Here is a 14,348-nt window from a genome sequence, read left to right as displayed (position 1 = left end):
CATATTCACCTCTCCTTTTCTCTCATTGAGTAGAGATGTGGCTGCTTTTGGTTGGTCCAGTTCTTTCTAAGTCTGGTTCATCTCTTTACACTGTGGTTTTAGCCAATTTGTAATAATTCTAGATACTGATTCTTACAAACTTTGAATCTTGCAATTATCCTTTGTGCTAGTCAGCTGTACATGAATGCTTCTGATATGTGTATAACAAAACTGGAAGGGTATCTTCCATTATAAACAAGTTGTTGTTGTTTTACAGGCAACTAATAGTCCATTTGCAAGTTTTCTCTAAATTTTCAAATCCTCGAGCACTGTATATGGAGCCAAAGTTGAACGAATTGTACACCCAGGTAAAATTTATTTTTTATTGTGGATATATTATTACTGTTTTTACCCAACACAGAATATAATGGTCCATATAAGCTCATTAATTTTTCAAACTCAAGTGATTTTCAGCCAGGGTGCCATAGGAATCCCCATTGCTCTGTGCCTTTACATGGGGGTCTGGGAAATTCCTGGCGCCTCTGTGCCTGGACCCCACACTAACCAGTGCCTCTCTGTGATGCACTGGTTAGTGCAAGACCTGCCATAGGTACCATTATGGAGGGACAGAGCACCAGGAACTCCCTGGGTCCTGTGCCGCCCTGTGCCTCCGTGCTTGGACCTGTGCTTCACACAGGGATACAGGTTAGTGCAGGTCCTGACATGGAGTCATGGGACACCAGGGATTCCCTGGGTACTGCACTGGGATCTATGCCAACTTGTGCCTCTGAGCCATCATTGGTGAGTATGGGACCATAGTCCTGGCAAGGAGGCTTGGGGCAGCGAGGAATGCAGGGAACCCCAGGACAAAGCGAACGTGTTGCTTGTTATCCCACACCAGGTTCTTGCCTACTGCAGGACAATGGGCAATATGTATTTTGCCCACTTAAGTGGATCAGCTGGGGCAAGACACGCCCCACCACACATCTGTTTTTACCCTAAAGGTTCCTGGCATTCACCCTATGAGGGTGTTACAACAAGGGAAATCTGAAATTCTGACTTGTCACGTTTATCATGAAATTTAAAAACGGAGTCGTGGAAAGATAAGGGTTTGGGTAATGTTTTGTGGTTCCTTTTAGTTTGGCTGTTGGCTGTTTAAATCTCATTTTTAAAAAATCATGACATTATACCTATCAAAGACCATCAGTGGTATTCACTTTTTCAGAAATAATGACTGCATACTTGTCATCTTGTTTGCATATATTGTGGGAGCAAATAGCTCCTGTTTAGTACTTCTAATGTAACCATTTCTAAGTGAATGTCCTTTTGGATTGGTCCTTTACTGTGGATCCTGCTTTTTGTTTTTCCTTTACGGAAGGCAGGATTCATTCTGTAAATCATTTTGATATGCTGATCTATAAAGGCTTTAGGCCTTTCTACTGAATTTTATTTTCTTGTTTCATTTTTTGTTTGTTTGTTTTACAGTTGTTGTCTCATCAAGACCAAAATGTCCAAAAAATAGCGCTTGACTGTATCATGACTTACAAGCATCCACACTTGCTTCCATATAGGTAAGAAGTTTCAAATAGTTTCTGCATTGTTAATTCAATCTAACATTATTTAGTCTGGAGAAGAGAAGGTTTGGGGGGAGGTGGGGGCAGGGTGTTGATTACAGTCTTCAAATACCTGAAAAGCAGTTATAAAAAAAATGGAGGTAGACTTTTCTTTGTGGTTGTAGGGGACAGAACTAGGAGCAGCAGCCTCAAACTACAGCAATGGAAATTGAGGTTGCAGATTAGGAAGAAAGTTCTGATTATGAGGGTTGTCAAGCTACTTGTCTAAAGTTTTCAGACTCTAGGTTTTCTGGCTAAAAATGGAGTACGCAGACAGCATTAAGAAGATAAACTTTCTAAAGAATCGTATTTGTATTTAAATATAAATGACACAGTCTTCATAGATTATACATTTGGAAAGGAGCCTGTTGCCTCTGGGCCACTGAAACAAAAATCTTGATACAGTGACATAAAATAAATGTGGTCATTTTTTGGGGGGAAATATCTGAAAAGATGTATTGCATTGTTGAGAGCAGTATGCAGCACAGGCACTATACAAAATAACAGAATCTGTTGTCATTCAGATCTGAATTTTTGTGAAACAAAACATTTTCCCTTGTCCAGCCTCACAGTGACATGCAGTTAACTAGTAGTGTCTTTTTCAGTGAGGAACTTTTATAGTTTTTCTTCATAAGCATTCAGCAAAGTTGTTAGCACAGGACTTTTGCTCATGGTTGAATAATCTTTACAGAACCTGGGAGGTATTTGCATAATTGTTTTTATTTTTATGGATATTTACTTACATCTTTGCTTAAAGTAAGATGCCCAAATCCTTTTATAAAAGGACATGTTAATACAGAAGAGGCTGAGGGACCTGAATCTCTTCAGTCTCTGCAAGAGGAGACTGAGGGGGGATCTTGTGGCTGCCTACAACCTTATCAGGGGCCAGCAGCAGGGACTCGGGGAAAGTCTGTTCACCAGGGTCCCCCTTGGAGTCCCCAGGAGCAATGGCCACAGGCTGAGGGAGGATAGGTTTAGGTTAGATATTAGGAAGAACTACTTCACTGTAAGGGTGGCCAGAGCCTGGAATAGGCTCCCCAGAGAGGTGGTGCTCTCACCTTCCCTGGAAATCTCCAGGTGACTGGATAGCCAGTGCTCATTCCTGCCCATGGCAGGGGGTCGGACTCGGTGATCTGTCTAGATTTCATAGACATTAGGGCTGGAAGGGACCTCGGGAGATCATCGAGTCCAGCCCCCTGCCCAAAGGGCAGGAAGTCAGCTGGGGTCATAGGATCCCAGCAAGATAAGCATCCAATTTACTCTTGAAGGTGTTCAATGTAGGTGCTTGAACCACCTCCGCTGGCAGACTGTTCCAGACCTTGGGGGCTCGCACAGTAAAGAAATACTTCCTTATGTCCAGCCTGAAACGGTCTTGCAGGAGTTTGTGACCGTTTGACCTCGTCATCCCATGGGGCGCTCTGGTGAACAGATGTTCCCCCAGATCCTGGTGGTCACCCCTGATAAACTTGTAGGTGGCCAACAGATCACCCCTGAGCCTGCGCTTTTCCAGGCTAAAGAGTCCCATGGCTCTCAGCCTGGCTGGCCCACTATATATATATATATATATAGTGCTGTTTCATATTAATCACAGAAAAACTAGACTTCGGGTTTTTTAATTGGAGAATTTGAAATTTTTAAACAGAAAAATTGGTATATTATACCAATATATAGGTAGCAGTTGAACACAATGTTTTATTGATATAGTTACAATTTTAAAGCTATTTGGAAGCCAATCAGTGCCACCAATAAAATAAATTCCAAATACATATAAATTTTGGTGTTTGATTTTGGGTTTTCTGTCATGGAAAATCAAAACTCCCCCTGCCCCTTCACTTACCAGTCCCTTCCGACTCATTGATTCTATAATTGTACAATTTTTTTTTCTTAAAGCCTGCATTAAATTCTTACAGGGAGAACTTGCAGCGGTTACTGGAAGACAAGAGCTTTAAAGAAGAAATAGTCCATTTCAGCATATCTGAGGAAAACACCATAGTTAAAATGCAGCACCGACCAGATCTTGTTCCTATCCTTATGAGGTGTGTAAATGAAAAAGGAGTGAAAAACGATACATGAAAGTATCTATAGATGATATACAGTGGACCTTTTGACTATTGTTTTAAATAGACAATATAAATTTAGAGCTCTTTCATCAGCTTGGTTTCCTTATACGTGGGGTTCCTACTGATTCCTTTATACATATGCAGGGTATTTGAGTTGCAATTATTAAACATTTATTTTGAAAAACATAGTCTTATTTCTTCTTAATAATTTAAGATCTAGAAAATATTTTCAGCCAAAAAGGCATTACCTTTATTTTATAGACTGGGGTGCTCAGCCCCGGCCTACAGACAGATCTGGCTTCTGGTGCCATTTCACCTGACCCATGTTGCTCCTTGGTAGATCAGGTGTTCAGGGCAGTACAGGGCCCCAGTCTGGTGTGTGGACTGGCTCCACACCCACGGGGCCAAAAAGTTAAATGCTGCTGTTACAGATGCCTGGAATTGAAAGGGCTTCTTCTGTGCTCTCTCTGTCCTCATCTTAGTATGATGCTATAGTAATTTATAATTGTGGTCCACTGTTGTTCCTGTTCAAGTTGCTTTAAAATTTTCCAGGGACTTCAGTGGGAGCAAGGGCAGGTCCTTCTTCTATGAGATCTCTAGATGAGAGATCATAATGGAAATGATAATCTGGAAACATTTATTTAAGCCACATAGTTCAGATTTTCCTATCTAAACAAAGACTGAACCAGCTGATGCAAGGTGGTTTGTAGAGAACCAAGGCAATTTCTTTTCTTTTCTCTTTTTTTTTCTTTTTTAAAGAATTCTGTATGGGCGGATGAGAAACAAAACTGGAAGCAAAACACAGGGCAAGTCTGCTGCAGGCACTCGGATGTCAATTGTTCTGAGGTTCCTTGCTGGTTCGCTGCCTGAGGAAATTCGTATGTTCCTGGATCTGCTCTTTGAACCTGTGAAACACTTCAGCAATGGTACATTTAAGCTTTTAAGATGTTCTGTTCTTTCTTTGCAAGGTGTGTTGTGTGTACTACATGATACACTAAGGTATCTCATCTAGAGATCTCATAGATATGTGGGTAAAAGCAGTACCCCTTAGTATCTTAGGTATTTTAAAGAAGCCATAGAACTTCTGGTTTAGAAAAGGGACCTCTCAGGGCTCTTGACTCCTCTTCCCTGATGTGTTGATTCTAATTTACATAATCAGGCTAGGAGAACCTGAGTGACTTACACTGGGTATCCTCAAGTATCTGCAGTGGGCTAGTGAATTGAACCCAAATCTTTGGAGTGGCAGGATAGTTTCCAAAATACTGAAACCTTATATACCAACCATACCAACCATTATCCTTCATGTTTGAAAACCTGGTGAGTATAATACCACAGGATACATGCATCTATTAAAAAAATTATAAGGTGCTCCAATGCTACAGTAATGGGGGCTATATAAGTTCCATGGATTGATTTTTATTTAAGAACCTGAGTTGGGACAATTTAAAGAACTTCTCAATTACAGTCAGATTTGGCCACCCTTACAGTGAATCATAACTCAGTTGTTAACTAATCTCATTGAAATTAGGTCCTTACAGGTCAAAAGTAAAGGTGAACTGATATATTTTTATCTGCCCCCTTCTGTTTTCCAGGACCTTGCCAGATGGCAGTGCTCCAAACAGTATCGCAACTGGATTTATCTAAAGTCCTGCCTCTAGGTCGTCAGCACAGTCTGTTCAATAGCCTTGAGGTTGTATTGAAAAACATGGGACATCTGATCAGTCAGTATCTATCTGAGATTTTGCAGATTTTACTATGTATGACAGCAACTGTATCCTATAGCCTTCAGCAAAGAGAGAAGGTAAGAAATGCATAGCAGAGAGAGACAGAGTGTGTGTGCGTGCGTGCGTTCGTTCCCCTCCCAAGTATTTTGATATAAACTAGGGGCAGGCAAAATATGGCCCACAGGTCAGATCCAACCTGCCAGACATTTTTATCTGGCTCTTGCCACCCCCCCAGTGAATTGTGCCCCATCCAGCCCTTCTGCCCATGAGGATGGGAGCGAGATGCCCACACATATGCACACCCCCCAACATACCTTATTGTGCCTCATTTCCACCCTCTTGGGGAGAAGGGCCTGGGCTGGCCAGCAGCAACTTCCAGATGGGGCTTCTGCTACAGCTGCTCCATGGGAACCTGTGTGGCTTCCCTGATGTTCATCTTGCTCAGGGCAGCATGTAGGGAAGCGGTAAGGCCGGGGCTGGGAGGTGTGAGGTGGAGTTGCAGCTGGGCAGAAGTACGAAGCCTGTGCCCAGGGGGGTGGCAGGAGCATGGAGTTTGGCTGGACAGAGTGTGGGTGTGATGGAGGGTGGGAGCTGGGGGTACACAATCCCCCACATGGCATGCAGCCCCTACTGCCCACAGCATCAGCAGGCAGGGATAGTCAGGGCACTAGTGCCCAGTGCAGGCACTGGTGCCTAGTAGAGCATGGTTCCAGCTGGTGCTGCATGCAGGGAGCAAGGGGCGCAGCCATCCTGGCTGCCTCTATTGCTGGGGCCGCCCACCTACAGCTCCTGCACTCGCACTGGCGGAAACCCCGCTGGGTACCAGCGCCTGTGCCGGACACAAACACCCTGAGCCCCCTGTCTGCTGCTGCTGCTGGTAGCAGGGGCTGCACACCATATGGGGGGCCCCACACCTCCCACCCTCCCTCACACACTCACACCCTGCCCCCACAACACCCTGTGCCCCTCCTACACAGCCACACTTCCTCACAACCCCCCCCACACCCCACCATACACACATCCCCCCCCACCCCACCATACATATACCCCCAACCATACCCCACACGCAATGTAAAAGAGTGAGACTTTGTTTTTGCGTTATTATGAAGTCCTTTCTATATACAGGACACAAACAGAAATCATGACAAGTATTTTTGTAATAAAATTAAAATAAGTTATAATAGGTGTTCGACTTCTAGTGTATGATTTGTTTTTTTTCTGGTTCTAAGGTGACAATCCCCTCGATACAAAAGGAGTATTTTGTAGGGGGGCAAGGAAGAGGGACTTCTGGTGGCCAGGGTCAGGGGTTAGGGAGCAAGACTTCTGGTCCCGATACAGCAACCAGCGGGTGGGGCTCCCCATGCGGCCCTCAACACCTCACCAAAATTTATTAAGCGGCTCTCCAGCTGAAATAATTGCTGCCGAAATAAGTATAGGTGCATAGACCAACAGTGTTAGTCTTAAAATGTGGAAGTATTCAAGTAGGAGAAGTAGTGATTCTTGAATTTGTATTTCAGCCAGTGCTTAGTAATTCAGACTAACACTAAATGTCAAATATATTAAGAAAAAATATTGCAGGTCAGTGATGCTCTGTCTTATATGTAAGGAAAAAACAAGATTAGATCTGTCCATGAGTCAAATTAGAATTTGACTAGTTTTAATTTTTTTTTGTAAGATTGTGTGTGCCAGTTACTGCTGTTCCCTGTATGCTTTACTAAATTGTGTAGCACAAGCCAGTAACAAGAAGGAGGGTAATTTTAGAATGGCAGCACTCCACGATCTAAATTACAATAGTGGATTACATGTACCTACAAACATTAAATCAAGGAAGACAGAATTTTGAAAGCAGTTTAATTCATTTGTGGAGTAATGCCTTTTGTAGTCATGGTTTTTTAGTAATGCTGTCTCATTGTAGCAACTGTAATTGAGTAACTCTTTGGAAGGGTCACTTGCGCTGCCCCGCTGTCATTTGTTAACTTAATTTAACATTTCATTAGTTAGCGAGGTGTTAAAAGCTCAGCAAAGACTGTGCAAAATCTGTATATCCTTGATAATTATTACAAGATGTTCCTAGGAGTTCAAGAGCCATGTATTGCAGCATAATCTTGCCCAAATAGTTAACTATCTACTTTGATAGTTTTAAACTGAGTTACAGTTTTACTGTTTCCTGCTATTTGTACTCAGCGTGGAATTGCTCTGTGTCTTTTCAGGGGAGTGGCAGAACAACTGCTGGAAACTCATATTTACCTAGATGTAGGAGGCAGGTTTTGTTGAAGTTCCTCTTTTACTCCAGTTCACAATATCAGAAATAAGGCCAAACTATTAAAATAGCAGTCCTGCAGGGTGTGCTCTTTATAGTGACAGCTGAGGAACGGGCTAGAGAATGCTCAGATGTTTTTCTAGTCTTTTTTTCCCCCCTTAATCTTTTCCAAAATACAGTTGCTTTCTGGGTCACTGCGAGATTAGCAGTGGAGCTGTATGGTAGAAAGTGAGTTTTACGAAGTTGTCTTAATCACTTATGGGACTGAGTTTTTATGATTTACTGTGAGACTAAGTGCCTAAGTTGTTCTTTTGAAAATGTTACTCTCACTAAGAGGACACCATTATATGACATTTCTTGCATGCAACTCTCATTTTTTTCCCCCTGAAATCAGCCCCAATTGGGGAGCATGTATTAAATGGGGAAACTTGTTTTCTGTGTGGGATAGATGTACCCAGCTACAACTCTGGGAAAATCTTCCCCCTCCTCCCCCCTTCATTTTGCTTTTCTAAAACAAGGTGCATTATATATTCAGGGCCACGTTGTATGTGAGAGGATACTGTTACTTTTATAATAGTAAAAATGGGTTAATGGGTGTCTTACCTCACAGTTAAAAACCTTTCATAAGAAAAGCTATACAGTGTAACCTGTAATGCTTGTAACTAAACACTCTCGCCCTCTACCATCCTTGTGGAAAAAATACTTCCACATTCACATTCTGTGTCCCTGTCTCTCCCCCCGGCTTGAGTCCTTTTCCTCCTCCTAGTAGGTTTCCATGCACTAAATGACTATTGACTTTTAGGAGTTAATTTTTGTTGTATTCTTAGAGATCCTCTAACTTGAATTGTTTGGAAGTTGGAGGTAGACTATGTAGATTACTTGCAGCTGTCTGCCATCTTGTCTTCAAATGCTGCAATTTGATTTTAAAAAGGTGTAATTAGTGTTTGCAGCATTTTAGGCCCCGGTCCTTCAGCAAAGTTAAATAAAGGTTTACCAGGTTAAACCACAGGTCTCTGTAGCCCAATATTTTCTTTCACACATTCAAGAAGAGTGGGGGAAGGGAAACAAGTCATGTCCAAAATCGTATACCCACTGCTCGTCTCTTCCTGCAGCTTCCAGCATTCAGAGTTTTAGGAACTCAGAAACTGCACCCCATCTACCAGATTTGGTCCCTATTGATGGACCTTTCCATCATGAATTCATCCAACTCCCCTTTGGAGCTGGGGAACTTTTGAACCATCAGCCTCTATAGCATTTTGTGGCAATGAGGTCCAAAAACAAGTTATGCTATGCATGAAAAAAAAAACCAGAACAAAACTTTCTTTGGTTAGGAATCTGATACATAATTTCATTTTATAGCCATAATTCTAATATTGTGAAAGTGCTTAAATAATAAATCCCTATATATTTTTTTCTGTGCCATTTATTCTTTTGTGACCCTCTTTCTTGTTTGTCCGCCCCCCCCATCATCTCTTTTCTGTGTTGAAAAGCCCTAGCCTGTTTAGTTTTTCCTTGTATAGAAGCCCCTCCGTGCCCCTGATTATCCTCTCTGTCTTTTTGAGGAAAACAGGAAAGCTCACAAACTCTGGCAGGTTAAGTATAAAAGTGAAATAAGACAGACCAAAAGAAAGAATTTGAGGAACATCTAGCACAGGATGCTTAAGTTAATAGTAAAAAAAAATTTTTTTAAATACATCAGAAGCAGGAAGCCAACTAGAGAACCAGCGGGCCCATTAGGGAACTGGGGTGTAAAAGATGCATTCAGGGATGATACATCCATAGCAGAGAAGCTAAATTAATTCTTTGCATCAGTATTTACTGCAGAAGATTGTGAGGAAGATTCCCATGCCAGATCAGTCCTTTCTAGTAGGTGGGTCTGAAGAGTTGGACCACACTGAAGTAACAGCAGAGGAAGTTTTGGAACAAATCAATAAACTGAATGATAACAAGTCACCAGGACGAGATGGCATTTGCCCTAGAGTTCTGAAGGAACTCAAAGGTGAAATTACAGAACTGCTGGCAATAATATGTAATGGACCACTACAAATGGTCTCTGTACCAGAGGGCTAGTGGGTTGATAACATAACACCCATCTTCAGAAAGGGCTCCAGAGGTAATCCTGGGTACAGACCAATTAGTCTCACTTCCATCACTGGCAAGTGTAGAAATTGTAATAAAGAATAAAATCAGCAGTCACATGGGCAGATATGTTCTGCTGGGGAAGAATCAACATGGTTTTTGTAAAGGGAAACCCTAGCTCACCTATGCTGAGTTTTGAATGCATCAGCAAGCATGTGATCAAGGGCGATCCCGTTGACATAATGTATTTGGACTTTCAAAAAGCATGTGACAAGGCCCCTCACCAAAGGCTTTTAAAAAAACTGCATTGCCATGGGCTAGAAGGGAAGGTTCATTTGTGGACTGAGAGCTGGTTAAAAAATAGGAAGCAAAGGGTAAGGCTAAATAGTCACTCTTCAGGATAGAGGGAATTCAAAAGTGGGGTCCTGCAGGAATCTGTGCTGGGCCCTATTTTGTTCAATCTTTTCATCAATGACTTGGAAGTGGGGGTGCACAGTGAAATCTTCAGGTTTGCAGATAATACCAAGTTATTTTGGGTAATCAGGTCCTAAGAGAGGAGCTTCAGAAAGACCTCATCATGTTAAGTGAGTGGGCAGAAAAATGGCAGATGAATGTCAGTGTTGACAACTGCAAGGATAATGCACCTGGGGAAAAATAACCTCAACTGTATGTGCACAATGCTGCATTCCAAATTAGCTGTTATGACTCAGGAAAGAGACCTTGGAGTCACTGTAGATGCTTTAAAAACATCAGCTCTGTGTGCAGTGGCAACGAAAAAGGCCAGTAAAATGTTGGGCAGCATTAAAAATAGAATTGCAACAAGATGGAGAATATCATGCCATTATATAAGTCTGTGATGTGCCCATATTTGAATACTGTGTGCAATTCTGGTTTCTGCATCTCAAAAAGCATCTAGTAGAGTTAGAAAAGGTACAGAGAAGGGCAACCAAAATGATCAAAGGCTTAAAGCAGTTGCCATACCAGGAAAGACTAAAAAAGGATATGCCTCTTCAGTTTGGAAAGGAGAAGGCTGAGGGAAGATATGATAGTCTATAATATGAAGGCTATGGGACTAACCAGGGAACTGATTGATGTTCACTAAGTCCCAGAATGCTAGAATGAGGGGGAACCACTGATATTAGTAGATGACAGGTTTAAAACTAAGCAACTTTTTAATCCAGCACATAGTTAGCTTGTGGAATTAATTGCCACAGGCAGTTAATTGGCGGAGGCAGATAGAACAGTCAGGTTAAAAAATAGACTGGATAAATTCATGGAAGATGGATCTGTTAATGTTAATGAATAGAATAGTTGGAGATGTTTCCTCTAGCAGCTGTAACCTAATAAATGGTGGGTGCTGAGGAGGGTATCAAATTAGGGGATAATTCATTCTAGAGACGCACATTTCTGCCATCTCCCTGTATAGCTACCACTTCTGCCACTGTTGGAGACTAGGATACTGGGCTAGGTGGACCATTGGGCTGACCCAATATGGCACTTTTTTATGTTCTCTGTACCTTTTTTTAGTTCTTCCTTTTTGAGGTGATGGGACCAAAGTGGCACATAATATTCAAGGTGTGAAAGCACCATAAATTTATAAAGGGGGATAATGATACTTTGTTTTGTTTACAGTTTCCTGCATTATAATTCCTAATGTTTTATTTGCCTGTTGGTGGATGTGGCAAAGTGGGCATCCCTGCTAGCCACAGCTAGCACCCCCGCCTGCCTCACCTTGGAAAATAAGTTGATAAATAAGGCGGGAGGCTGCCCATTACTGAACCCCCATATTTGGGGGTATCCGCAGCTCTGTACCTCCCCTACACCATGGCCCAAGCCTTGCAGATGGCATCCAGATGTTCCCATGCCCCCTGCCTACAGCTGGAGCATGCTTAGGCTACGCCGTCAAGCCTCAGTCACGCACACATTCATACTGCCCACCTCTCACCCAGGCTTCACTCACTCCACCCTCTCTCACATGGTTTCTTTCTCACATCAACAACTTATGCTGCCTTGCTCCCTCTTGGAGCGGGCACCCTTTGGCCGTAGGCTTAGCTAGTCCATTCCTTAGGTGGCAGATGTACTGTCTGTTGGGCCTCTCTTGCAACCCTCACTGGGGTAGTGGCCAGCCAATTACCTGACTGGGTCTAAGCACACTCAGGCCCCTTTCAGGGTAACACTCAGGGTCTGTAGGTATATGGGGCTCTCAGCCCTCTAGTTCTTCCCCTCCACTCAGGGCTCCATGCCACCTCCTCCACTCAGGTGGGCTCAGGTGGCCGTAGCAGTCCCCAGCCCCCTCTACTTCCAGTATCACCTGACCCACCCAAAGGTGGGAGCTGGGGTTAAGGCTCCCTGACCCACCTTTCACCATGGTCATAACCAGCCTGGCATTTCCTGGGGGCTCTCAAGCCAGGCCACCCACGCCCAGCAGGGTGCGGTTTTAGGTCATGCCCAGGACCAGGAGCCTCCAAACCATCCCCTACAGCTCCTCACTTACCTGCAGCCAGGTGATGCTGTTGCCTGGCCTGCCAGCAGCAAAATGCTCTGTTTATATGGGCAGCCCTGAATCCAAAATGGCTGCCCTCATCAGGCACCTGCCAGCTGCTGTCTTCTGGCCCTTAAAGTGGCAGGCACCTAAAGTGCCCTGCCACAGTGGATGCTGGACTGATTGTTTTTAATAAACTGTCCACCATGACTCCAAAAGCATTTTCCTACGTGGTAACAGGTAATGTAGAACCCATTGTAGTATATGCATAGTTTGGGTTATTTTTTCCTCTCTGCATTAACTTTGCACTAACCAGCATTGAATTCAGTCTGCCCTCTTGTAGCCCATTTGCTCAATTTTGTAAGATACTTCTGTAACTCTTTGTGGTCTGTTTTTGTTTCTACCACTCTGAATAATTTCATGTCATCTGCAAACTTGTCCACCTTGCTGTTCACCTCCTGTCCAGATCATTTATGAATATATTAAACAGCATCAACCCCAGAACAGATGCTCAGGGGACCCCACGATGTAGTTTTTTTTTTCCCATTGTGCAAGGAAAGCTACGTGTTAATAGATAGTTGTGTCCCTGTGGAATCCCAGTTAAGCATAATGACCCAGTGGTGGATTGGGCCTTTAGTCAGAAAACTGAAATTGTAGAAGGTAAAGGGGTTGCTGTTGTAAGCAATTTCCAGTCGAAAATCATATAATGTTTCAGGCAAGAGTCTTTCTTGCAACTGACATGGTATAATATTTCATTTCAGAGTAATTAACCATTTCTGCTATGTTAGAAGGAGATTGCAGTAACAATGCGGTGTTTTTGTCTTTACTTTTTTTCCCCAGATCCAACTAAGGTTTATCAACCCATTAAAAAATTTAAGGCGTCTTGGGATCAAACTCATAGCTGCGTTTTTTTCTGATTTTGAGACCTACAGCTTTAGCTCGGAAGAGACTGATGCAGTTTTTCATGCAGTTATCTGGCCCCAGGTAACATTGAGCAAAATCACTTTATTCTTAGTGTTTTTTGTGTAATGCGTGTGGTTCAGAAGTGGACAGATCTTATTTATTTGCATCGTTGTGTGTGTGAAGGGCCAGACTGGGGCTCAATAACAGGACCAAGTACCTTATTAATGTTGCAGCTTTGTGTTCAAGCTTTAACCTAAAGTACTGACAGATTAATTTGGCTAAAGTTAAAACTGTATTTCTGTTATCAAAGACCAGAGGCAGACTACTTGCTCTGACGTTTCACGAGAAACAAGAGAGTTTGTTAAATGTGTAATCTGTCTGATATAAAATGTCTGAGTACTTCGACTTGGAAAGTATCTAAATAACATAAAACACAATGTTGATAGAATAACTGTTCCTGTTCTGTGGTCTGTCTTGACTTAAAATCTGTGTCTCTTAAGCCATTTCCTCTTTCATGTTGCTTATTTATTCCTTCCTTGTTTCTTTCTTCTCTCAACAATGATACATCAGATGCAGCCAAATGGCCGATAAACTACCTATATGCAAATGCAAGTTTGTGCACCTCAACTGGTTGGGGCAGCATAAGTTTTCCATTACTGTCTGTCCTCTCAGCCTATCAGCCATCTCTTTTAATGCCCAGCACCAGTTCAGCCAGTTCAGCAAAGGATTAAGTATGTGTTTGAGTCTCACAGACATCAAAGCACATGTTTAAAGCTCAATGTGTCAGCAAGTAAATTGGAGGTTTGATGGTAGCACAGAGCATTGTATTTGGAAAGCACAGGGGAGATAATTTCTGTAAATAACACTTCCTGGTTTAAAGAATTTTGCTGATCTCCTGCATGACCTAATGTATTGAAGTGAACAGGACTTTCTCACAGAGCCATATTATTTTGTCGTAATCCAGTAGCTCCCTCTAGAGGGAATGTGTGTCATTGAGCAGCATGAAGATCCCTTTTTTGTCGGAAGAATCTGTTGATTTTTTGTGCATCGCTTAAACACGTTTAATAAGTTTATGGCTGAAATTGGGGTTTTATGATATTAACTGCTGTGAAATCTGCTGCTGAGAGTTGGCATTAGCAGCCAGCCTAGCAGAATAACCACAGGACTGGGTTAGCAATTCCTTTTTATTTAAGATTTGGGGAGATGCTTGGTTTCAAGGACCAAAAGCGACCCTTCCATTTTTTTTTT

The 14,348-nt window shown here is 42.6% G+C and overlaps 1 protein-coding gene across 1 annotated transcript in view; it reads left to right on the top strand.

The window, feature by feature from the left end:
- The window catches only part of UTP20 (UTP20 small subunit processome component), a 101,978-nt gene that overhangs the window by 37,955 nt on the left and 49,675 nt on the right, over positions 1-14,348 (top strand). Inside the window, exons 23-28 of the mRNA XM_090042822.1 lie at positions 257-347; positions 1,465-1,550; positions 3,503-3,628; positions 4,412-4,578; positions 5,245-5,453; positions 13,038-13,181. Of these exons, the coding sequence (XP_089898948.1) occupies positions 257-347; positions 1,465-1,550; positions 3,503-3,628; positions 4,412-4,578; positions 5,245-5,453; positions 13,038-13,181 (823 nt within the window). The remainder of the gene's footprint in view (positions 1-256; positions 348-1,464; positions 1,551-3,502; positions 3,629-4,411; positions 4,579-5,244; positions 5,454-13,037; positions 13,182-14,348) is intronic.

This window comes from Crocodylus siamensis, chromosome 4 (genome assembly GCF_052110815.1).
Source record: "Crocodylus siamensis isolate JL-2025a chromosome 4, ASM5211081v1, whole genome shotgun sequence".
Taxonomy (NCBI): domain Eukaryota; kingdom Metazoa; phylum Chordata; order Crocodylia; family Crocodylidae; genus Crocodylus; species Crocodylus siamensis.
The sequence above is the reverse complement of the archived record's forward strand: the minus strand, read 5'-3'. Positions and strand labels throughout refer to the sequence as shown.